We start from the raw sequence: 26,677 nt of genomic DNA on the forward strand, positions 1-26,677 counted from the left end.
ATATATATATATATATATATATATATATATATATATATATATATATATTTTATATAGAATATCAAATTGCGCAAGTACTGTAATAGGTATTGACAGAAAACACGACAGACAGCATCTAACTGTAGTGACATCAATAAATATATCTCTTTATTAGTGCATTAATAAACAATGGAGTGCAGCGACTGTCCCAGAGCTTTGGAAATAGTTTGAGAATATTGCACTTCTGTTGGTCATGATGTGGAAACAGTGTCGGGTTTATCTTCTGATTCACACGATGATCGCCTCCCTCACTCCCTGAGGTGGAGGAAATAACAAAAAACATCTGTGAGCTCATGTTTAGACAATCACCAATCCAGTTTATCATATTAAAGAAAGTCTATCATGTTCAAATAATGTGTATTTATGCAGTGAGAATTTCTACAGGCTGATTCGGCTCCTATGTCTGATTTCATTTTAATAATAATTAACTATATTTATACGCAACCTTTTACAAGTTTCTATGGTTAATGGGATAAATTCTTGTTTTGTTTGAAAATAGGACAGATACTTACTTGAACTTAATGATTTCTTTTATTGGTTCCTTATTCCTTCAGAACCAGTTCCAACTTGTCTGACGTAGAAATAAGCAAGATAGCGGACTGTACTGTTTACCTGCAGCTTTGCTTCTGGTGTTTTATTTCAAGTATTTTTCTTCTGCCCAGTATAACATGAACCAGTGCAGATAGACAACAATCTAAAGACTCTTAGAGTATAAACAACTTCTGTTCCTTGGAAAAACTGACATTGACAGTAGGATGAGTGTAGTCTCCTGGATTTTTACAGCCTCCCACATAACTATTACACAAGGTCAAACATTATACATTTGTTATATTATCTTTTTACATTGTCAGTTGTTTACCTTGCTGAGTTCAGGAAACAGTTCCTGTACAGCGATGTCCAGCAGGACGTACGTCATCTGAGGAGATAAATAAAACATTACAGTCACAGAAGAACCCGCCTCAGACACTGCAAGCACTTTGATTAGTGCTTCTTGTTCATTTTACTGCATGTTAATGTAAAACAATCACTGTGATGTATAATTCAACAAATTTCTTTGAATCTTACTTGACCTTTTGCGCTACTGCTTGTTCTCACAGCCAGATTACATTCACGAATAGAAAAGCACTGAGAGAGCGCAGCACTCTGCCAAGAGTGTTCCTTCCCCTATATAGCATTGTTGGAAATGCAGCATTTTTTGGTAGAAATGCAGCATTTGTTTATTAGTTATTGATGATCAGAAATCACAGCACCATAGATAACTCTGCCGCATTCCTTAGCAATGAATACATTATATACAGAAGTCATGCATTGGCTGCCAACAGGACTGACTATGAAAATGTACAACTTTTTGGTGCCGAGTTAATACATCTGTAAATCTAATTCTATACAATAGTTTAGACTTTACTGAAGTCAAGTTATTGTTTGGTAGCATGTATTCAGAAAATGCTTAACATTTAAGGACTTTTTTCTTTTGTTAAATAAGCACAATAAGAATTGCTTTGGTATCAGTACAAAAAGTCAGATATTGTATGGGAACTTGTATATAAGTAATTGTATAATACATCAAAACATGTGGTTTATTTTAGCACTGTCTAAAATGATTATCCAATTGCGTAATTCTGAGGACTGTAGCCTGAGGTGCTACATAAAAATAGCTGTCAGCTGTCAAAAATATGAAGCAAGACAAGAGCAACATTCCCAGAAGTATGTGCTTGTAACAAACACTGCAATAGTAAGGAGGAAACTGTTGACTCTGAGCAACAGTACTGAAGCTGTGGATATTTTGATAATTAGTGAAGTTTTCTGTAACTCGACCTGTAAAACAATGCATGCAAGGACACAAGGGAGCTGCAGAACAAGATGTTTCCACTAAGAAACAGCACAAATGTGCACCTTAACAGTTTTCTTGGTCATTTTTACCAAGTTTTATTTTTGTTGCCTTCTGCACTTGGGTTTGAATGTTGTTCTTCACACAAAAACAGCTTTTCCAGGTCTGAAAACTTTTACACTGTCATGGTTTAAAAACTGGTAATAGAAAAGTAATAACTGACCTAGTATGCAGGGCAGGAGGTTGGGAAAAGAGCAAGTCAGCAGCAGCAGCAGCACGCCCGGCAATACCTGGCTCTTATCCATGACTTCATGCCATTTCACTGATCCACTGTTGGCAGTAATGTGCCACGAAACAGTACACATGAAGATTATACCTGATTTTTGATTCTATTCATGGAATTATTTCTGCAATAGCTGTTAAATGTGTTTACATTCAGTAGTTTTTTATTGCTGGCTGCAGAGTCCAACTTGCCTCTATTTCAAACAGCAATCTGAGCATGAGGAGTTCCCTAGAAGCCATGCAGTGGCCTCAGTTTTTGTCGACATTGTATCTGTTACTGGCTATGCTAAATGCTGTTTCACATTAAAACCTCAACTGGAGATAAACCAGATGATTTGAATTGTGAAGCAGAAAAGGCCAAACATCACGTGTCTGATGAAGGTGAACCTGTGTGCAAAGGAGCACCATCAGAACGACAGACCTGCCTGAACATGCAGGGTGTAACATAAAAGTACTGAGGAATATTGGCACTGAAAAGGTAAAGAGGTAAACTGTACATGTCTCCTCATGAAGCCCAGGCACCCTCTAAACCCTCTGATTGAGCATTTGGCAGATCATTTATTCAATATTTTAGATTGTAGTTATGGGATGACGGAGCTGCTCCCTTCTTCCTCCTCATTATACAGGGGGTCCTCGATTTACGTCACAGTTCCGTTTCTACAGATTGATGTAAGCCATTTTTGCCGTAAGTTGGAACTCGGGAGAAAATGTAAACAAAGCCATTACGTGCATCACAATACTGATCAGTTCTTCATAAAAGTCATAAATATCAGTGATTTTCATGCAGGTGAGTCATTTTACAAGAAGATAACAGGATATGTTCCACTGTTTTTACAGTTTGATCTATTAATGCTGACGTTCGTTGGTGTTTCATCTTGCGCCAAACTTTTTATTACATCTAATTTCACATCCATGGTGTGTTGCCCTTAAGGCAGAATTATCTATGTACTTTTATTTTGAAAAAGCCTTTATTTTAAAGTTGTCTGTTGACAGTTGTCATTTCCTGTCCGCTATTTTTATGTTTAGCTTTACACACGTACGTGCTTTTCTCAATGCATGGCTCTCCACTTTCTAAACGCCACAGAGGCAATGTCGTAAATAATTAACTTCATTTTTGGACTTACTGGTTAAGTTAAAAGGATTTATTTGCGTGTATTTATGTTGTTTTATTCTGCTTTTGTTGCAGCTTTCACTCTGTTTGTAATGTGTATCATGAGCCACAGTAAAGAAGTCAAGTTTGCTACTACTCACGATTCATTTTGTAAGCACAAGTTTAACTAGTTGGACAGCTGCAACTTTTACGTTGCAGTGAAGACGGCACACATGGAGACGGCTTTCCTTTTATTTGAAGCACTGCCATCAGAAGAGTCTGACTTACACTTGGGAGCCATAATGAAGGCCAAAAAGTTAGCAAATGTAGCACAATCCAAGGTGGCATACAACCGGAGAATGTAAACAAAGCCGTCTTATATCACTGTGTGACGACGTGTTCGTCTGCTCTGCTCGTCAACTAATTCCAACTCTCTTAAAACAACACATTAGTGTAGCTGTGCTGTGACCAGACACAGCAGCTGCTCAGTGAATGCACACACCTTCATAACCACAGATGTCACTAAATCCACCTGAACGAAAGCTTCAAACTATTACTGCCTGCAGATCTGTTTTGTTGTTTTGTTTTAGTTTTACTGTTTACCTGCTTGTTGAGGAGCGGCTGTTGCAAACCATCGAAGAGGAGCTGGATACCTTCGTATTTTGCCTCCTCACCGATGCATTTTCCTACGAAGTCTGAAATCAAACACGCGTTTTAAGTGTGTTGAACATCTGCAGCATGACACAATTCATCTTTTGGCAGAGAATGTTACAGTCTTGAGGACAATAATAACATAATTATTGTTATTATTGTTAATAAACAAGTGTGGTCAGTAGGGATATTTTTAACTACATCGAACCCAAAAGATATTACATGAAATTATCAGGATATTTCTACCGGTTCAGTTCGTGAATTTCACCTGATGGCCCTTAAAAATTGTAATTTCATCAATTCTGTGTGTCTTAAGCCTATAACCCACAAGCACACTTTGAGGTGCACTAGTTTTAAAAGTTCATTTATATAACACATTTTAAAACTAGTGGTACAAAATGTTCTACACACAGCAAACAACCCAGAGTGAGATAAAGAAAAAGCATAATATCTGAATATTAACAAAAAAGAAAGAAAGAAAAATTGCTCACAAGCAAAGAACTAAAAAAATGTATGTAAAAGTAGGTGTAATTTATAAGAATATGGCAATTTGGTGAGTTTGAGCTCCTCAGGCGGATTGTGAGGGCAGAATTATTTCAGTTTAGGTGCCCTGACAGCAAACAAAACACGGCATGTACAAGAGGATGATTACTGGATTACAATATGACTACCATGCAAGTGAAACATGGTGCTGGATGCAAACTGACCTGGTAAATATTTCATCATCTCCTCAAACGTCTGCTTCGCTCTGACTTGTTTGTCCTCTGCTGTTCGCTCCTCGCTGTTCTCACAGAAAACGGCGTCTGCAGGAATAAACAACAACATACAGAGAGCCGGATTAAACTTCCACATAACCAAGATTTTTAAATTTCCCCTTGTGTCTTTCTTTGTTTTACTACATGCATGTTAAAATCCTAAACACGAGTGAAGACGGCCCTCACTGCCTTGACGTGTTGAGTTCAGAAATATAAGGAAAGATTCATGGAATGGTTTTTGAAGGGCGTCGAAAATGTGCTTTAATTTAGAGCTGGTGTGGAACAAACAAAAAAACGTTGGTGAAACTCTGAAAGTTAGAGGACAGAAGTATTCGGATAATTCAATATAGTAAAAAAAAGTGAGACCTAAAGAACACTCCATCATAAATCTAAGTGTTACATTCAAAATTTCATTATTACAAATATGTACACTGAAGTTACAGTTTTATTGTGTATGATATTGTGTCATCTTGCCATTGCTGATCCCTATTAATTATATTAAAAGCAGTGTGGTTGGTCAAAGCAAAGCCAATTCAGCAGCTACAGTTGGATCTGGAAACTGCTAATACAGACTTTAATCTAACACATTTTATTAAATATGCAACACTTTGAAACAACAGGCGAGGCCTTTTAAACTCTGCCACCTTATTGTTCACAAGTTTAGTCAAATCCTCAAGTTGATAAGCTTAACATTAAAACATTTATCTCTATTATTTTAAATTTTAAAAATATTTAGAGCTTTGAAACATTTTGTTTGTCAGACTGTCACAGTGAAAACAGTTTGCAGTACAAAAGTATGTACAAGTACAGGTGTAAATTAACACATGCAAAGGTAAGAGACTACAGCTTTCTTATTACAAAGTGAGGCACTATTGTTGCTGCCGTATTGGTATCATAAAATGGTTAACGCCATTTTTGTGCTTTAAATGTTTATTCTGAAGTGGTCGATTGCAAGTAAAGATGAAGAAGCAGAACTTTTACTCAGTGGGTGTTAAAGGGTTAAGTCACACTATTTCCTGTAGGCATCAGATAAAGAGGCGGCATCTCATAAACAATCTTTGACCTCCGAGTGACCACAAATTTCGGTGGAATATCACATAATTGCAACGTCCAGGGTTTTGACTCCCAGTCGGAGCAACTTAGTTTCCAAATAAAATGCCCAGACATCATTTATATAAAAACGCCAACAGTGTTGCAGAGTACAGAGAGCAGCTGAGCAGAGAGCACGCTATACATCTGTTCTACCACAAAGTCTATGAATTACATCTGACATCAGCTGCTGCCAGCAACATTTGTCACTTCAACAAGCCGGGAATCAGAAAAAAAGACTTAATTTGACACGATCCTACCTCTGAGCTGGGTGATGAGGGAAACCATGCGGTGCTCCTGGAGGATCTGCTCCAGTTTCGACTGCATGTACTGGTCCATGTAGGCTTCGAATGTGCTCTTGAACAGGATCCTTCCCGCGGCCAAGATGTGATGCAGCCAGTCCGGCATCCGGAATACCACTCGACCTGTTAGTAAAAAACACCAACAAAGACTGAAGAGCGAGAAACGCACCAGAGAGACTGCAAACGATGCTTTAATATACAAGGTCAACAACCAAAATACAATCTACAGTGTTTCTAGCTGTTTTTAGAGCAGCTTTACTTCAATTGTGCCAACTCTCATCTAACTGTAATCTGCATTTAAAGCAATTACGCCTGTGACTCGGGTAATTTTCAAGGAATTTATATGATTTAATCTCACTGTCAGTGCTTCATTTACTGTAATTATTTTCATACTGAGCTGAGAAACTGAGCTGAGAGCACTTCGTATTGTTCAAAGGTTCAAAGGTGTGTAAAGGTTGCTTCCTGTTATTAAACTTACCAACATACATCATGTAGTCATACATGCCATCAACAGTGACCATTTCCATGAAGTAGTTGCTGTTTTGTTTAATCTCTGGACCCCCTGAGAAGTTAGCGTTGTTCTTGAACAGACCATTGAAGAGCTGCAGGTGAAAGACATGTCGTTAGGAAAATGAGGAATCGCACAGTCCTGGAGAGGAATTATATACACTGTTATCCCAAACTTCAAGAGAATGACCGAAGCTAAACAGAGAATTTACTTGATCATTTCACATTTTGTGCCATGACGTGACTAAAACCAGCAATGTGTTCAGCTTTCACTGCTCAGTCTGTGACTCCAAGCTTACTAATAAAGACGATAATCTTTAAAAAACCCTCACAAATTTGTTCTTTCCTTAAAAAAATCATTTATTTCTTCAAACAAACACTGTTGTTTTTAACAAACTTTTGGTCTCGACTGTATTCAGCAGAAGATTCCCCCACATTTGGTGCTCTTTGACCCACAGTTGCCAAGATGTAACTAAACTTTATTCATTGTTTCAAATCAACATCAACGAACCACAATGTTAAAAGTGAGATAAGTTTTGTTAGCAATGTTTACTTTTCTGTTTACATTTGTAATATTGGTTATATTAGAGTTTGTTTTTATTTTTCCAAAATTACAGCCTGTTCCTCTGTTTTTTCTTTTTTGTGGAACAAAAATGTCTGACTTTCAGTGACTTTTTAAAAAATGTTTATTGGTGAAATCTCCCTTGAAAATGTGATTTTAAATTTAATGGTCTTGCTGCTCGAATAAAGACTGAGTAAATTAATTAAAAATATTACATGTTTTATAATGTGTCCCACTAACATTAAAAACTTTCATCTCTAAAGTTTTTAATGTTCAAAAACTTTAGATATGATAATTCTCAGGTCTTTAATTGGCCGGATTCATCAAATAAAGACTGTGACTTTCTCTACTGTCAGTTCCTCAACTGAATTTCAAGAAAATTGACTTTCTTGCATATCTAACTGCATCAAGCATTTAATTTAAAATATTAAACTACCCATCAGTGTACACTCAACGATCTAACCTTCACCAGTGGTGATCCTCAACATAAAGTTTGACTCGTCCCGGCTGCTGATTGGTACAGAATGAAGCGTTTTCTTTTCTGTTCTCGTTTGAGCCACAAATGCAAACCTGCTGTTAGTCACACAAACATAAGTGACGGAGATTCTAATTTGAGTCACACGGTTTCTGACTCGTGACAGTTACTGCGCTGACATGCTGCACAATATGGTTATAATGCGCTGCATGCAAGTGCAGTGCAAGTGCACCACAAACAAAAGGTTTTTGTTTGTGGTGCACTTGTATATCAAGTATATCTCATCCAGACACCCAGCGCTGCTTGCTGATGTAACAAGTGGATTATAAATACAGGGTTTAACACACTGCTTTATCAGTCAACTTAGCTAATGCTTCCTCTCGAGAGGAAAAGGAAATTTCTTTCCTCTCAAACCTGATAAAATTCTCTGCAGATGTTCAGGAAGCCATCCTTCAAAACATATATTTTGTCTTTTTTTTTTGATAAAGTTAAGCAGTCAGTTTTGGAGCCAGTGTGTCTGAGGAGTTTTGGGATTGTATGAAACATCCTGCTCTGGTTCAGCAGGATAGAGATGTTAAGTTTGTGTTGAACATTTTACCTTCTTGTTGTTCTCTGCCGTGGGGCTGAGGATGGTCAGCTCGGGTCGGCTGGGTTTTGGTTTCGGCGACTCGCATGAGTTGAAGAAGGACTGGATGAAAGGCTCCAGGTTCTGTCCTCTCTGAAAAACAGATATTGGTAAATTTCACTGTGTAATATCATTTCTACTGCAAACCTCCCCTATTAGAAACACCGTTTCTGTTAATTAGTGAAGTTTCAAGCAAAAAATGCAGAAATGCCAAGTTATAGAATCATTTTAAAATCATAGGAAATTCTTTAATCTCTTCTGCACAGTCATTTTGTCCTACATGATTCTGGACTGTGGTTTCATGTTGGACAACAGCAGCACTTTTTCTACTGTACAGCACCAAACAAAGGATGCTTTCAGATGTGAATGTGTCTTATTTCCCCATCCACACAGAGAGGTCAGAGTCAGCTACATAACACCTCTGGACCCTATAGGACTATTTATCATGAACTCGCTCACATCCTCACCCCTGCTCCTCCCTGCAGACCCTATGATCCACTACATATCATCCACAGAGATCTTGTGGTGTGAAAACATCCCCTTCATTAAAGAACAAACAGGGCTATCTTTTCTGCAACCACTTTGAGATACATTACAATAATCTGTACACTTTTATCACATTTCAGCTGAACACTTTGTAGTTTTGTGTGCTGTGTGACAGCTTGGTTGTGCTGTTTCCTTTTTTGGTTGAAGCTATGACAGTGTTTTTGTATTGTGAGCGTGTATTGTGTCTGCATATTCACATGACTCTAAAATAACTTTTTCCATATATCATGAGATGTTTATTCTCATAAATAAATCATTTCAAACCAGGGTGAGTAGGTGTCTCTTGAAAAAATGCATAAAACAGTACTAAGCACAAGTTAGTAAAAAGCACAGATAGTTTGTATATTTTGGGAAAAGACTGTTATTAACTTTCTTGCTCATAGAATTGCAAGAAGATTGACATCACGTTTATGTCTGTACTATAAACATTAAGCTGCAGCAGGCAGCCTATTGGTGTAGCTTTGCACAAAGACAGGAAACTGTACGATATATTGTGGGTGTGAATGAAAATACGGACCAAAAAATTAAACTATGACTCATCCTTAGAGCAACATTTCAGCTTAGGAGGGACTCACCTCTTTAATCAGCTTTCCTGGAACAGACTTGAAAATTTTCCCTGTAAAAAAAAGATTTAGTTACCAAAATAACTGAAAAGCAACAAGGAGCAGCAGGTCTGATTAAGATTAAAATGACACAAAATGTAACAAATGTTAAAAAAACAACATATTTTCAGTTAAACACAGCTAACGGAATTAATCGAGGTGGATATTTAGGAGTAGTGTTGCCAAAAATATTGATTTTTCAATACACATCGATCAAATGTTTAAAACAGTGTCATGTGTCATTTTCTGCAGTATCAATACACCAACGCCAGCTGCACAATCTTGCTCATTCTTTTCACTGGCACTGAGTTGATACAAACATGCTGCAGTAACCACAAAGCCTAGTTTCTACTCACTCACCACAATGCTTCTTCTCATCCCTCGTTGTACTCATGCCAGATGAGCAGTGTTTTATCTGACTGCTTTCCCTCATTTGTTACTTGAAAATATGTAAGATTGTACTTTTTTAAAACTTTTACTTTTACTCGTCACATTTTTACTCAGTTTGGGCTCATTTTTCACTTTAATAGAAAGTCCTGCACCTCTATGGAAACAGAACAATGATGGCTATGAGTACAGAGAACTAAAAAATTTGAACAAGTCTGCAAATATTGTAAATAATGTGCTTTTTTGCAAAGCATCAATCCCCACTTGAGGCAGGAGAGCGACTCAGAGGCCAACATGACGCCGTATGACACACTTTAATAAATAATGCTTGACAGAAGGAGGCGGTGTACAGTGTAAATATGAACATACCCAGGTTGACATCAGGCAGCATCCTGTCCAGGAACTGAGACTCCATGCTGTGAGGAGACAGGAAGTCTGCCAGCAGCTGACTGTTACTGAGCTCTGGATGCTGCAGCAGTCTCTGCACACAAACAATAACACGTTTAGTTCAAGTAGCACCAATGGGGTTGTTCTCCAGAACACATATAAATGACTAAATCTTCAGAGTGGTAAATTCTATCAGGCTGAACAGAGATGCAAGCATTCATTACAACTATAATTTTGTCTTAGACATTTTAGGTGATTATAGCTTCTTCAATGCAAGGAGTTGCTGCCTTCCTTATATGAAAATAAATAAAATAGCAAGTGCCATTTTAAGGACTAGAAAATGACTTAAACCAATAGTGAAAATATTCAGCAAAATTAATCGAATCAAGTGATTTTTTTTTTCAAATGTAACCTTCATTTAATAAGGACAAAAGTCAAACTTTTAAAGTGTCTTTGAGGGAGGAAGAACAAAAGCGAATAAATACATTCAAACTCAGAAATACCTTCTTCAAGAACACAAATCTTAATGTCAGAGTGAAATAGACTGCAGTGTAATACATTATTCATTATAGTTCTGTGGTGAGGTTTAACATTAAAACAGTCTGTATACGTGGTACCAATCTGCAGAAAAAAGAGTACATGATTAATCACTGTTAAATTTAAAATGTATGTTTTTATTACTTGAGAGTAAAATGTTCATATTTAAAAGGTCTTGATCCAATTAACTACCTTCTTTAATACCTTGATAATACTGCCCTCTAATGCCAGTACAGAGGCACATGTAAATCCCCTATATTGATTCTGTAACAGCTGCCTAATTTAGATTTCTATAAAGGATTATTCTAGTGTACTTCAACCTGCTGTAGTTTCCACTGACGTGTCTATTGTGGCTCTATGGGTTATGCTAACTCTGCACTTTGCTCTTTTGCTGTAAAGATTAAACCAGCATGCAGAGATGTCAGAGATCTAGTCTGACAGCTAGTATTCCTGGAAGGACATCTCTTATACAGTGAGTAAAATGTCCATTTAAAGGGGCTAATTTCTGCATTTCCGTTCAGTCAGACCAAAAACACAATGATTCAGCTGCAGGGAGCTTAAGCTTTTTGCCCAGATATAAGCTGATAAGTGTGATTACGTGTTTCCCTGACTCTCCACAATGGGAGTGAATAGTTAGAACACTTGAAGACACAATAATACATCAAGGTTGAATTAAACTGGATTCACCCTTCAGCACTAGAAAACAAAAATTTAACCGCTCCTCTCACACAACTCTTGAAAATGCAAAACACAAGTACTAAACACAAAAACAACAGCAAAACTATATTCTGGCTCAATACCTGTAAATATTCCTCAAATTCTTCCCTTTTTGATGCAAGGAACTCGAAATTCTTTGGTCCGATGATTCTTTTGGATGGAAGCTGTGCATCTGCAAATGTGCCTAAAAATTGTAATGAAAACAGACATGAAGCTCAAGGAGAATATAAACGGAAACAACACAAACTGGAAATCTGGGTTATTATTCTGTGTGCACGTGCAAGCTAATATTGCCTTTAGAAGATGCAGATTGTTATTTTATTAAGACCCAATATTACCATGAAATTCAGTGAGTTTTGATTCTAGTACATAGAACTCCAAGTATCTTCTGTAGATCGACCACTTCTCAGTTTCATGACCAACTGCAAGAAGAAGAACAACAAATTACAGCCTGTCTGACTGATACAAAGGCTGATGTGTACAGGACTTGATACTTAAACTGACTAGGGAGTCTACTTTACATATGAGAGAATTACATTTGTCTCTACATAAAAATAAATAGAAATTTGAAAAAAAAAAAAAAAAAAAGCTGCCTTGTTATTGCACTGTCTGCTGCTCACATAAAGCCCTTGGATCAGATGCTGGTATTAAGGTCATACACTATGGAACAAGAAAAGCACTCAGAGGGCTCTGCCAAGACTGCTCAGGTGTTGTATCATGTCCAACAGATGAAATTTTAGAAAAATCTGTGGCAGAAATAATAGAAAATAGAATGCGGCCATTTAACATAGATGTTCCCACAAACAAAATGACCTTGCACTGAGCACAGGTGTGTGTTATGCATGTGTACGTTATGTACAGATACCGAATCGCGTGACCTAAATATGTAGCAGGCGGTGGGGATTGATGGGACTCAGAAACACCTCCACAATTTAATCAATTGTTCCTTGTATCATTTCCAGTGGATAAGTCCCAATAAGTCTGCAACGGTCGATTTTTAGTAGGATCGCAATCATGTGATTGTCAGCAGGCAGCTGACATAGCGTTCACTTGTTGTCATAGTTACAGTGACAGCATGCCGCATTCTCGCTTTTTACGGAGTAAATATCAGTGAAAACAACCTGACAGACACTCATGCATTTAAAGCTGTCTGCAGCTGACAAACATCATTAAATGCACTGAATGTCCAATTGGTTTACAGACGATGCATGTGTGTGTGTGTGTGTGTGAGACCACATATTATTTCCACCGTTAAGAGCTTGAAAAGTTAATATATGTTTAACATTTTTGTTATTTAAAACTAAGAAATAAAAAAACAAATGAAATTTTCACGATTAAGAATTGGACTACTGTGATTTCTGATAAAGAAGAAGGAGTACTTGTTTGAACAAGACAGGTTTGAAAACTAACAGTATGACATTTATTACCTTTTAATCATAAGCTACTGCTGTGTTATCCTTTTTTAAAAAAAAATGTAAACATGTTTTGTATTCATGCAACAACACACTGACCCATTTTGTCTTCTATTTTAAATATTGTTTTTACATACAGCCACACAGGTGTCTGTGTAGATGAATGTAAATCAGTGTACGCATACATGTACATATATCAGTAGGAATTTACTGCTTTTGTTTTATTGTTGCTTTATGATGCTTTTTTTCTATTCCGTGCCTCCTAATGTTAAAAGCAGAAATGTGATTGAAAAGAAGTTATGCTAATAAATGACACAAAAACCAGACACTATCTGGTACAAAAAGGAAACATTTTTAGAAGGTTGCGGAGTGTGACAAATTTAATAAATAAGCTATCTGGTACTCTTATTATTAAAATGGATGCAACATTGTTGTGCCTGATATCTTTCCTGCATCACATTTGGTTGATTTGCAGATGAAATCATACAGACAGGTTCAATAACATCAGTGTCACTGACTCGTTCTAAAAAAGCCTGGTATTTAGCCTCTATGGAAAAAAAGGGAATTTTTGCTTACTCTGACTTGTTGATGGAGGCAAACAGACTTACTATATAACAAAATTCTCCAATGTGTCTCTAATCCACAGAGTCCAAGGTTGTTCAGAGTCATAAAGTTTAGTTTGTTAAACATATAAGCCACCTTGTTGCTGCAGCTTTGCACAGCTGACAGTTATTTCGTGTTTGCATAAGATGGTGATCTCCTGTTCAAAGAGGAAAAACTAAAGCTCAACTTTAAACATACTTTCTGGTAAGAATTTCATAACTGTTTTATTCTGTGACATGAAAGCAGCACTGCATTGTTAAAAATCTGCATAAACATGACTCAAACAAAGAATGCAGCAGTTTGCATTTTGCCTCCCTGTTGACTCACCGTCCTTCCTGTCGTTACGTTCCACATCGATGCAGAAAACAGGAATCTTCTCCTTCTTGGCCAAATCATCGTAGAAGTCAATGAAGGGAATTGTGATGCTCCAAGCCGACAGGTTCCTCTGAGAGCCTGGTGTGCTGGCTGGCTCAGCGGGAGTGTCGTCCTCCATCACCACAGTCGCCTCTTCCACCTGTGGGGAGACAAAACAGGGAGCAGAAAACAGAGACTCATCAGGATCTGAAAACACATCTGCTGATTGAGGGAAACCTGCTGTGGAGACAAATGACAGACTAATTTGAACACCTTTAGACGTGTTTTACCACATATAAAGGGTAACAGAATACATACTAACTAGGTCATTTTGGAAAACCTCTATGACCTACTTTATTTTTGTTTACGCTTTTAAATATACATGCTGACCAGATAGTGGATGCCAGACAAGCGTCAGCTAATGGACAGAATGAAGGGACAGATTAATATGGAAGCATGAATGATGATGGCCCTATGTGTCTCTATAAGGCAGTGATGTTTTCAGGGTGCATTTGCTACTCTATCCAACACCACCCGCAAAGAAATACTCACCACATCATCGTCCATGTCATTCATGGCGCTGGGTGGCAGCAAGGCTCCTTCCATAGTTTGGCTCTTGAACACACCTTTGATTTTGCTGCCGATTCTGCTGATACCGAACGAATCCCCTCGTTTTGACAGGTTTCTGGTGTGAACAGAGAACATCACATCTTATCTGTTTAGTCTGCTTTTAAAACATCCCTTCTCTTTGGGTTTTCCTGCAAGAGTAAAATAGCATATTTAGACACTATATTTCTCTTTGTACTGACAAGAGACAAATACACATTTCTATAGCAGAGTGAAAGAGTCATGCAGCAGACATGCAACAAAAAGGACAGCTTCATGCTGTTTACATACACTGGAAACAGCAGTGCGTAGCTCCTGAAACTAACTTTACAGTTCACATTTTAAAGTTTAACCTGGTGGTTTGACTTTGAAAATGGGAAAGGACCTTCCTGACAATAATTAAACGCCTGGCAAAGATCGATCCAAAAAAGTCACACAGGGTTCTCAGTTTTGTCCTTCTGGTCTCCACGCAAAGCAATGACACCTCTGCAATTTTCAAAAGGGCACAATTCAGACTTTTACAACAACTGAGATTACAGCTATTCAATAGTTAATCAACTACTACCTCTAAAACCTAACAAAACACTCTGAACTAAATGTCAGGACATGTACAGGTTGTACTGCTCATTACAGCAGCAAACATTCTCCCCCATGTCAGAGACAACTGCTTGCTGTTTGTCTGTAATGCTTAACGAATATAAAGATAATACAACAAAGTAGTCTAAAATCTATTGTGTGTAGCGTGTGTACCACAGCATTACATACAATTAAATCTCTTTCTTGCTCTTTGCTACCGTCGGCTGCATTTTATGTTTGGCTGGCGGTATAAATATTTATTATTATGAAGCTGCCAGTTTCTCACATTTGCAGTTATTAGTTTTCTGTGTTTACCTGCTTTACTGCTCAGACATTGAGCGTTTTGTTTTGAAAGTACATATGTCAAGTAGTGAAAGCAAGCAACAAATGCTCAGTTAGATTTTTGCTTTCCATCCTTCGATTTAATATTTACTGACTGAAATGCCTTTGCAAGATAAAAGTAAACTCTGGTGCATTTAGAGATCATTATGATTATTTTATGTGCCACACAGAGAAAGTATTTTGTCTTCCTCAGTGTAAGCTATCGAAAATCATACTATCTTGGGATCATACTGAAACTCAAAGAGCACAGCCAGATATACATTTCAAACAATGTGCAGCTCTATTTGAAAGAGTTACCAATGCTAGAAATAATTCCCAAAGACCTAAGCAGAACACCTTCATAGTTACAATGTCAAACTGCCACCCATAAATGCCAATAAGGACCCAAGACTTATTACCACCTCTACAGTGGTCTGTGATTTACTCTGTAGCTTCTTTATGCTATCATTTTAAACAGCATAAAATCTGGGTTCAAGCATCAGCACAAAATGTGAGCATACAGAAGCATCTTGCAGCAGATCATGATGTTAAAAAGGGATTTTTTCTTTAGCAGCCAAATATCTGTCTGATAAACAGTGCAGCCTAGTGTGAGATATGCTGTATCTACATGCATCACAATGTGTGTGTATGCTTGTTTGCATCCAGTATCTTACAGTCAGCAGGCTCTGTGCAGACAGGCAGCATGCCACAGGCTTACTTACCGGTTTTCTTCCAAAATGAAGCTATTTCTGGAATAAGATGCACAACTAATGATGACCATTTGGGCCAAGACTTCAGAGACATGTGAGTTAAACTGGGCTGGTCGGACTACTACTATATGTGAAGTCAACTGTATATTATAATGAAAAGTATTTGTGCTGCTGCAGACTAAAATAGTAATTGCAAACGCTTTGAAAATAAGTCTGAAATGAGGAGTAACAAATCAAGTGAACCATCCTTATATGAATACAAATCAACACACCAATACTTGCGTTGTTGCTTATATCATGTACATTAAGTAATTACTGCAGATGTTTTTTTCATCAGCATCATTCACTCAGCTTTTTCCCACCACTCATTTTCCTCCTTAAACACAAAATAAAACATAAATTATACAAATATCCACTTCACAAACCTGTTGATTCTTGAGTTTCTTGTTGGAGACTCTGCTCCCCTCAGCAGGTGTCTAAAGTACTGAACAGAGACAAGAGAGAAACAGAGCAAAACAGATGCACAAGGATCAAAATGTACTATATGAACAGTGCTTTTCTAAAATTTCAGTGAATTTGTGAAAGAAAAATCCATGTGTTCAAGGGTTTTGTGGTGCAAACAGGAAGTGTAAAAATATAGTCTGATTGAAGAGAAAGTCCTGTAAAAGGCACTTTTGGGTCCAGACTGATCATTATGTTTGATATTATTGGACTGTTGCTAAAGCATAACTGTCTTTTAATGTTATAGCTAATCAAACTAGAGGTAATTTTAAATACTTTGTGCTTTCTGTCTGTACATGAACTAAAAAGTAACTAGAAACTACAGCCAACAAATTATTGCAGCACTGTTTCAGCAGCGTAATAGAGTGTATACAAAAAAAAGACATTTTACTAACTGAATTAGGTACCTGCAAACTGTAATTGAACACAATACAAGAGAAAATGCTCAGCTGAGAGTGATCTGTGTATGTATGGGTAAAGGAGTATTTTTGAGGTCTTACTTCATCACTGTGACAGAACATTGGTGTGAAAACTCTCTCCAGCAAAGACAGGACGTGTTCGTACGCCTCAAACAGACAGCGCATCGTCTGCAGCTTCACCACACCAGTGTACGGACCTTTAGCGACTGTCAGGGAAGATGACATTAGGTTATACTGGCAGCTCTTCTCACTTTGTGTTTCTGTTTAGAGTTAAAAAGTTTAGAGGAACAGGAAACTGCTGCATAACTTTGCACACAAACAGTACCTAAACTATGGCAAGAATAACTGTACACCAGGCTGAAGATAACAGATGTATCAGCCCTTGAACCCACAGACTATGAAAATACTTCCGAGAAGGATGCATTCATTGCCAATTTCATGGGATGTTCCTGCTATAAAATAAGTTATCCTTAAACATCCAAAGGGCAGATTGGTGCAAACAGACTAATGTTAGGCCACTGACATGAATAAATTGCCTTCCTTTTCATGTTTCCACTGGGTTGTATTGTTCTGATGCTTTTTTTTTTTTTTTTATGTTCTGCGTTCTTTTGTCCCCGACTTTGGCAACTCCCACACTATAATGCAGGGATGAGAATGACAAATGGAAAAAAACTCGGAAAATGTCTGCCGAAGCCCCCCCCCCCCCGGCTCGCGACGCGTCGGCCGGCCGGCCGCTTGCCTACCCCCCGACAATTTTCTCAACGGATTTACACGATTCACAAAAACTATACTTTCGGCGGAAAAAAACTCGGAAAATTCTCATCCCTGATAATGTATCATTCAATAGATTTGAAACCCTGCTCAACCAATACATCTGGTTTGGGCCGACGACATCCGACTGCCTGACCTCACTGGCCAAAGTAAGCCTGATGAAGACACAGCGGTACTGAAACACTACAGACTGTAAATAAATCAGCCTGCGTCAGTCCTCTTTTGTCTTCTTAAAATTTGTCAGCTGCATTTTGGTGGAAGATGCGAGGACCACCCTGTTTTCCTTTAACACCCATACAAGTATGTGTACAGATAATAAAATCACATAATGAACAATCAACACAGCATTCTTGTCCAAAATCAGTATTGTACCAACGCTCCATTCTCCTGTTTGGTCAAGAAATGCGAAGCAATTTAAAGATTATCTTACCACTTACTGCTGGTGACATGAGAATGTGGTGATTAGCAACTAGTTTATGCTTAAGTTGATGAAAAAATGCAGATGTAAATAGCTATGGTTAGCCTGAAAAAATAACACTGTTGATTTGAATCTTTATCAGTTTGTGGATAACGTTAGAGATGTGGACTATTATAAAAGAGCTGTTTTGGGTGCAACGGTTATAAGCGACCCCCAACAGTGAAGGTGAGGTAATGATAATGAAATAAGAAGTCTCACTGTTCCTAATCTCCTCCACGATGAACGGGTCAAAGCTGATCTTGTCGATGCTTTCGTCCAGGCAGTAGGTCTCGTAGATGTGCAGCACCTCACCATGTAAACGCTGCAGCTCAGTGTCACTCAGCTCCGGACTCAGGATCTTATCATTAAACTCCTCTGGAAGAAATAACAGTTTGATAAAGTTAGATGGCATGAGCACCCTGATGCATTCATGTAACAGGATCAAACATTTTTTTCTAAGAATTCAGCATATCATATTTCTCATCCAGAATTACTTTCATGTTTTTAAGGATTTTCTTTTTCCAAAAACAGGATAAATAGGATGAAGTTTCACAAGGCCACTGAACTGATAGACATGACTATGGGTGCGGCAAAGTTTGCGTATGAAGGTTCATCTTACCAACAGTGAGGCAGAACTGCAGCACATGTACAGCTCCTTCCTGCTTTAGAAAGTTCATGAAACGAAAGAGGAGATCCTGCTGCTCCCTGATTTCCTTCAGCTCCAACTTCAGCACCTGTGCACACAGAAGGTTCGTTATCCACAGTACAGAAAATGTCCCAAAAATGTTCAACAAAAGTAGAGATCGACGCAAATGTTTAGACAACAATACAGAGATGATGTACATTGAGTGGAAAAGTGCAGCAAGGAGGGAGAAACAGTCAGAAAATGTAGCACAAGAAAACAAATATATCTCAGTTTTTATGTGTCACCATAAAAATATGTAGTCTCCAGTAAATATTTCTTAGGTCTCTCTCTCAGTGAGATACTCACAGACTGCTTCTTGTTGCTGACATCTGCATATTTCTGTAAAAACGGAACCAGAGCAGATGGAGGCTCTGTGGCTGGTTCTGGCTGGAGATGCAAGAGATTTAAAATAAACAATAATTAGTTCAAAAACTTGACTGCAATCAGCCGAGTCCAAATATTTAAATTAAGATGTATGAGCTTTAGCTAAACAGTGACTGCTGCTGTTTTGAATTATGCTTTTTTGTTTAAAGTACCAGAGCACTAAAGTGTTTGTCTTAATAGCGTTAGGTTTGCTTTTCTAACTGGACACACATTACATGAACTTTTCACAGATTCAAATATAAAGCAACAGCTCACTCACCGGGGTGTCATCAACAAATATGAGCACCATGAGGTTCACAGTATCCTGAAAATCCAAGAAAAGCTGCGTGTTAGCTTAAAGTCAAGACTTTGTTCCATTAAAAACTAAAGTAAAAGAAAAGTCTGTTTTCTGAAAAGTGTTACTCTTCTGTGGATCTCAGCAGGTAATATAGCTGTAACATCAGCAATTTAATGGCACAGTAAAGTCCATGAATTTAAAATTTTGCAGTGCAGAAACACACAAACCTGCTCTACTTACAGGATCAGCCATGAAATCCATGGTTGGTAGGATAACAGATCCAGCCATCACCTCCCGCAGCAGCAGAGCCAGAGACCTGAACCAAGACGAAGCATAATGACAGGTTACAGCATTCTACATGAAATTCTGGAATTTAACAGCCACTCACGCTTTTTGTTCCCTGTATTGGACTAAGTAAATTCAAAGGGATGTAAGAGCCAGTTTACAGCCTAGAAAATCACACATTCTAAAGCTCATTTTTCATTGATTCTGACAGAATGCATCTGGCTTCCCTCACATTCAAACAGATTTTCACTCGATGTTGCCCAATCAGAACAGCTCATCTAATGGAGCCGGTTTACGTGACTATATCTGTACGGAAGAGCACCTTCATAGATCACACATATCATGGGTCTGATTGGTTGTAGGTCCATCAAATTGCATAAAAAGGCATTTTGGTCTGCACTCATTGGGATAAAAAGAACTGAGAGGTTCTATTATTATTGCATAGCTAGTATACAGTGTTAGAATTAATTTGTTAAACATGCTGTCTGACCACATAAGAAGTCAAAGCTGATAAAACAGTCTTACAGGCAGAAATGCCAGACATCACAGAGAGGGAGGACAGGAGGGAACATAGTTTAGAAATAAGGAAAATTTTCAGTCTCTTCAAGGAGACATTCATCGTGTTGCACTTGGTTGCTGACAAAAAAAAAAAACAACTGGACAGATCTCTTCTCTCACCTGCTCACAGCTGGACAATTTCAACATCAGTGTGAGTGTTGAATTGTTTAAACGTTGCAGAAACAGACTGAAACAGGTAGTGGTGTAAATCTACCTACCTGCAGTCTGTTGCTTTGGGAGGCATCACATATGAAAACAGCATCTCAGTCAGCTTCCTCAGGTAGAGCAGCTCGTCTTTTCGGCTGTGCAAAGCAATGTGAAGGTCAGCGCCGTATTCATCCAGGGCTGCCTGCTGTAGACCCTCCACATTATTCACTGCACACAGACACACATGGATGTTATTGTACACCTGATAAGTGGACAAAAAGAGGAGATTTACAAAATAAGGTGATCTGCCACATTTTTTTGTGGCATGTTGCATTTTTTGCTGCACAGCTTAGTTTATTCTTGTTTTGTGTAGTGGAATGTGACACTGTCTCCAGATTACGGTTTCTAGAAATGTGTCCTCTAGCTGAATTGCTGGCAGTCTAACTTGATGTCAAAATTTAAAAACATAGAAATAAATATAAATGGATGATTGAACAAGAACTTGAACATCTGCTTAATTCGAAGGTCACCAGTTGGCATTTGAGACTTAAAATAACTGAGTGCACTGTCTTACCTCTTTCTCGAGCTTTTGCAATAATTTCAATGTGCTTCATTGCAGCCTTCATCACTTTGTCTGCAAACACAGTCATGATATCAACCTACAAGCAGGCAGAACAGAAAGTTACATTTAGGGCATTGTTAGAATTCAATTTAATAGTCGTGTCAGGGTCACACCACCAAAAGTATGAAAAATATCAATAAAAACCAGGAGAGATGACAAGGCTTACAATCAATTATCAAGTGCTGTGTTAAATAAATGGCATTTTACTTACATTATGTCCCATTTTGTCATTACTTCCTGACATATCAATAATATATTACAGGGCTGCAACTATGCTACTTTTTTTTAAACATTATTACTGACTTATCTGATGATTATTTAGTTTCTTGAGTCAACAAAACATTGCAATAAGGTAAAAAAAAAACCGTAGAAAAAAATACTCAAGAGCTGAAGATGACATATATCATTAGTGTGACATAAATGTAGCAAATCTTGACATTTTTGGAGATAAGAGTAAGAAAGTTGCTCTCTTTTGGCTTAAACAATGACAAACACCATAGATTATCAAAGTAGTTGATTATCTCTCTACCAGCTGACTAATTGTGTTTCAGCTCTACTACAACTAAATGAGCAATACAGGTCTTCTGGACGTCAACATGCAGCAGAATAAGAATGCTTGGATTGATCAATTAAAAACAATCCATTTAAGGTCAACAACAGTGATGGGGATTTTTCAGACAGGTTTGGCTAAAATTAAGAAAAAACCTTCTGTAAAAATCATTGCTACCTCCAGCAGGCTAGAATAATACTTAAGGAATTAGAAAATTACATTTCCGACAATTTCATACCTTCAGTGCCCTATATGACTTTTCACACATTGCAAAGTGATGCAACTGCCTTCAACCGACTACAAGAGGAAACATAGCACTCTGTAGCACTCACATTTAAACTCTGAGGTATAAATTCAGCTTTTCCTTTAACTTTTCTGTTTTGACTGAAGAGTGTTATAGCTTCACCTTCTGAGCTCGGCGAACAAGCACTGATGCGAAGAAGCGAAAGGTCATTCTAACTTCATCTAAACACGCCTCATCATCCGTGATGTCCCTGAAAGCAGATGACGGAGGAGTTTAAAGCAGCTTATCCATGTGTCTGTGTAAAAAAAAAAAAAAAAAAAAAAAAAAGAAACCTGCAGTGGGATTTCTTCTTACCTGTACCAGGGGTACACAAAGTTCTCGAGAACTAACTCGAACACCTGCAGGGCAGAACAACAAAATGTACAACAACCCGATGTTAATATCTGGATTTTTTACATTCATTAATTCAAAATGTGACCATTCATATGCATCCATACACTGCTGTACCTCTGCTACTGAAGCATCCACTTTTGAATGAACCTTCAGGTCCAACCATGGCTGATAGTTTTCGAGGAGCAGAGTCGGCCTAGAATGAATAAATAAATATTTGTGTTTTGTTATGAGAGCATGCTTCTTAAACACAATTCACTCCTGGTGCACTTCAAACACTGGCTGACTGCAAGTTATTTGTTAAAAAAAATTCCACAGTTATATCCTGCTGTAGAGACCACAAAATGAGTTGTTTGTCTGAGAAGGTTCCCTAAAATGAGGTTTCTTTATTGTCACTGTACATACTTCAGCATTCTTTTTTTCAGGACTCTGGCTGTAACAGGAAGCACTGATGGTGTGTGATGGAAGCCACTGACTAGACAGATTAAACTCTATAGATTAAGTGATGACCAGAATCCTACTATCATTAGCATTCACTAGGGGAGAACTGTTCTCTCCACTGCAGTATTGCTGCACAACATCCACTAGGTGGCAGAGCAGTCTAATGTGTCCTCTAAAAAAAGATATGCGGCAAGTAAACAATAAAGTATAAAAATATCACTAGTCATTCTTATACTCATTAGCATGATCTTTCTTGTGAGAATTGGATGTATCTTGATTTACTTTTTACATTGGAACATTCAAGCACTGTGGGTTGCACGAACAAAAAGAGTTATACAAATAAAGTTTGACTGAGTTTGTCTACATAAAATAAAAGAAGCAAACAAACCATCAGCTTGAATTGAAAAAAAAAATACATTTATAGAGTTACTGGTGTCAAACAAAGGTTGAAAAACAAGAGGATAACATTGTCACAGAAATGTAAAGCAGCAAAAATAAAAGCAGCATAAAACAGATACTGAAAAATGTACTACAACAGTACTGAAGCACAGCACTTGAGTAAACTATCAGAGCAAAGAAACTACACTAAATACTAATATCATTGAATGTCATGTTAAATGACATGCATTTAGAATCACATTAAGTTTTTTATCTGCTCCGAGATCATGTGAACATACCGATGACGTTTGCACTTGACCTTCCCACAGACAGCGCAGCTGTGGCCCAGAGGAAACAACTCCTGCTCCTGCCGCTGTGGAGAGAGAGAGGAAAAAAGAAGCAGATGTAAACCACCAGTTCATCTGTGCATAATTAATCATGGAACAGTTTTCTGTGTAAGAAACACAGGCACAGAAAAATAAACAGACTTCTCAACTAAAGGTGTTGGATGTCTGACTTACTTTGTTCCTCGGCTTTACAGTAAAAAAGATGTTTGGAAGAAGGGACTCTGGTCCAAGTGAGCAATAGAAAGTGATGAGACCAGCCAGGAGTGACCAGAAAACCATCAGGATGTGGATATATCTGGAGGGAGATTATTACACGGTAATCAGTTACAGAGATCAGAAAGAAGATCAAGTTACGGTTTGTGAAGATTCTGGTTACTGGTAGTTTGAATTCATTTATTGTATAACTAATTTTACTTTTGATCATTTTCATATTTCATCCATTTGTTTGATGGAGTTTTGTATCTTTACTCTGTGTGTATCCTGGAGCACGCCATGCCGCTGTTGTGCATAATTTGAAGTCCTGCATCTAATAAACTGACCTTAAACATCTTGTTTTCACTCCACCATGGTGAATACAGTGTCAGCACATAAACACACAGATAAAAGCTATCACCCTACAAATACAGAAAAAATAATCACAACATTTCTCAGCAAGCAGAGGAAGATGAATGATTAACATACACTGCCTGGCCAAAAAAAGTCGCCACCTGGATTTAACTAAGCAAATAGGTAAGATCCTTCCATTGGATAATTACTACAGTGATGAATATGTTTCAGCTGCAACAGCTTATTTAACTCTAGCTGATGCAGTGAGGAGCTTCTCATTTCTTAAATCATGCTGGAAGACATATCTTGTGGTCATGGAAAAGATGTTAATCTGTCTCAGAAGGGTCAAATTATTGGCCTGCGTCAAGCAAAGAAAACAACTAAGGAGATTTCTGAAACTACTAAAATCAGGTTAAGAATCATCCAACCCATTATTAAACCTGGAAGGATAGTGGAGAACCATCATCTTCGAGAAACAAATGTGGTCAGTCATGTGGTCTGATGAGTCCAGATTTACCCTGTTCCAAAGTGATGGGGGCATCAGGGTAAGAAGAGAGGTGGATGAAGTGATGCACTCATCATGGTTAGTTCCTACCAGCCTGTGGGGGTTAGAGTTATGATCTGAGGTTGGTCAGGTTCAGCAACGTTATGTTCCCTAAAGAATGAGGTCAGCTGACTACCTGAATATACTGAATGACCAGGTCTTTCCATCAATGGAGTTATTTTTCCCTGATGGCACAGGCATGTTCCAAGATGACGATGCCAGGATTCATGGGGCTCACATTGAGAATGAATGGATCAGGGAGCATAAGACGTCATTTTCACACATGGATTGTCCTCCACAGAGTTCAGACTTCAGCCCCATTGAGAATCTTTGGGATGTGCTAGAGAAAACTTTGTGGGGCGGTCCGACTCTCCCATCATCAAAATAAGATCGTGGTGATAAATTAATGCATCTCTGGACAGAAATAAATGCTGTGACATTGCAGAAGCTTACTGAAACGATGCCACAACGAATGAGTGCCGTTCTCAAAGCCAAAGGTGGTCCAACAAAATATTAGTGTGTGCAACTTTCTTTTTTTGGCCGGGCAGTGTATATTCAAGTATGATCCTGCAAGTTATTGAGGATGTCTAGCATTGTTTGTCTATGTTGGCTTGGGAAACCCTGTCTGAAACAAGTAATCTGTTGATGTACATTCTGTTGTTTGTGCTCTAGTTTACATATCACTTAAAATTACAAATACTTGACAGAAAGATGATTTCCATGGGGAACTTAGACTCTACAAAGCCGGACCTGTCACCACCAGCAGAGGAGACATCCTTACTGAGTTCACATAACACCGAGGAGAAAAGATCTGATAGTCATGCAAAACGGTTACGGTTATCAATCATTAATATACCTCAGAGAACATGAACAGTGGTGCTGCCTGAGCTTGCATATCAATTTGTTTTGGAAAATGTTATATTAACAGTTTCTGGTCGTGTGAACACATGCAGACTTTTACCAGGAACAGAGGTATAAAGTTGCCATGTTTACAATCTGGAAAAGTAAATACACCGAATTATCTATTAAAAGCTGCTTCTTGCTATGAAACATTAAATGTGCTGACAACAACCTCTGCATTACTTTGATACTGGAGAGATGTTAAAAACCTGATCATTCTCAAGCAGCTGCTGAACTGAACTCCGATAAGACAGGCAGGTCACGCTCCTCCGGACATCACATGATCCACCACCCACTCTCCATCTGATAAGCCTGTCTTCTGGGGGAATTTTCACACTTTTTCCCCACTGACTCTCACCTGTTGAGCAGCACCGTGAGAAACACCATGGACAGCAGCAGGAAGCAGGAGAGCGGGTACTGACGGCCGGCTTCCCGCAGGACGTCAACCTTCAGCCCTCGCTTCAAATCCTCCACATACGTAAAAATACCTGCCATCCTCTCACCTGTTGGACCTGTCAGGAAACATTGGAAAAACATCTGTCAGGACAAATTTAGCGCTTTAAAGGCATAATTCTGAGTGTTTATCGCAGTTACATCGGCTCACGGTGACATTTTGCGGTTTAAGTGTCGCGGACAGTTAGCCCGGGCACTTTTAGCTAGCTAACAGTTAGCTTCGGACAGAGCTTCAACTCACAGCGACACAACTATCGAAGCGCTTCTTCATGTCATAAAACACATCTTATCCTCAGGCGGTGTCCCCGGCAGGAGCCCAGACTGGTCCCGCAATCAAATGACTTTCTTCTAAAGTTTTTACTTCATGTTTTCCATGTTTGAAAGTCCCTACCGACTTCCTCCGCAGATGGAATGTTTTCTAATCCGACCGCGGGTTGCCAGATCTGAAGATCGTAATCACGCCTCCTTAAAGGCCAAAGAGGGCGGTTTACGTTTGGTTTTTTTGAGAACTTATTTTATTGGAATTATGCGGCAAATAATAATTAAACTAAACCAAGTTTAACAGCGCAAGTGATCCTCATGAGGAACGGTCATTTATTAAACATCCACATTTGTGTTGTTTTATTGGTTTAAATTGTAGGTTGGATTGGATGCTCACTGTGTATGTACTTTATTGTGTTGTATTGTTTTTAAAATTATTTCTTTTACTTTTTTAAAACTTTCTTCAAGATGGTATTTGTTTATGAGTGTTATACGCAAATAAATATCATACTATACTTGTTTATACAGTCTATGGAAATATCCTTTAATTGAAG

General features: G+C 38.2%; 1 protein-coding gene across 2 annotated transcripts; it reads right to left on the reverse strand.

Annotated features, from left to right (window-relative positions):
* Positions 1-120: 120 nt before the first annotated feature.
* Positions 121-26,294, reverse strand: snx14 (sorting nexin 14). 2 transcript variants are annotated; one of them, XM_023279206.3, is made up of 30 exons: positions 26,104-26,294; positions 25,768-25,921; positions 23,594-23,714; positions 23,372-23,445; positions 22,371-22,449; positions 22,218-22,261; positions 22,026-22,113; positions 21,022-21,106; positions 20,519-20,675; positions 19,698-19,773; positions 19,440-19,484; positions 19,103-19,183; positions 18,731-18,845; positions 18,331-18,486; positions 16,965-17,089; positions 16,389-16,447; positions 15,976-16,002; positions 14,303-14,435; positions 13,724-13,910; positions 11,720-11,803; positions 11,465-11,565; positions 10,110-10,221; positions 9,327-9,367; positions 8,179-8,298; positions 6,515-6,638; positions 5,995-6,159; positions 4,598-4,693; positions 3,843-3,934; positions 899-955; positions 121-294 (listed from the first exon to the last, which is right to left on the reverse strand). In XM_023279206.3, the coding sequence occupies exons 2-30, from the start codon at positions 25,902-25,904 to the stop codon at positions 268-270; spliced, it is 2,808 nt and encodes a 935-aa protein (XP_023134974.1). In that variant the 5' UTR covers positions 25,905-25,921; positions 26,104-26,294; the 3' UTR covers positions 121-267. The 2 variants fall into 2 exon arrangements, with proteins under 2 accessions (XP_023134974.1, XP_023134975.1); XM_023279207.3 differs by lacking the exon at positions 15,976-16,002.
* Between the last annotated feature and the right edge of the window lie 383 nt (positions 26,295-26,677).

The sequence above is a fragment of the Amphiprion ocellaris genome, chromosome 12 (genome assembly GCF_022539595.1).
Source record: "Amphiprion ocellaris isolate individual 3 ecotype Okinawa chromosome 12, ASM2253959v1, whole genome shotgun sequence".
In the NCBI taxonomy this organism is placed as follows: domain Eukaryota; kingdom Metazoa; phylum Chordata; class Actinopteri; family Pomacentridae; genus Amphiprion; species Amphiprion ocellaris.

Excerpts from the sequence above, each read along its gene's own strand:
- snx14 (XM_023279206.3), bottom strand. The coding sequence starts at position 25,904 with ATGGCAGGTATTTTTACGTATGTGGAGGATTTGAAGCGAGGGCTGAAG. Across the intron at positions 4,694-5,994 it reads CCTCATCACCCAGCTCAGAG|ACGCCGTTTTCTGTGAGAAC; the intron begins GTAGGATCGTGT and ends TTATTCCTGCAG. Across the intron at positions 3,935-4,597 it reads GATGATGAAATATTTACCAG|ACTTCGTAGGAAAATGCATC; the intron begins GTCAGTTTGCAT and ends GTTTGATTTCAG.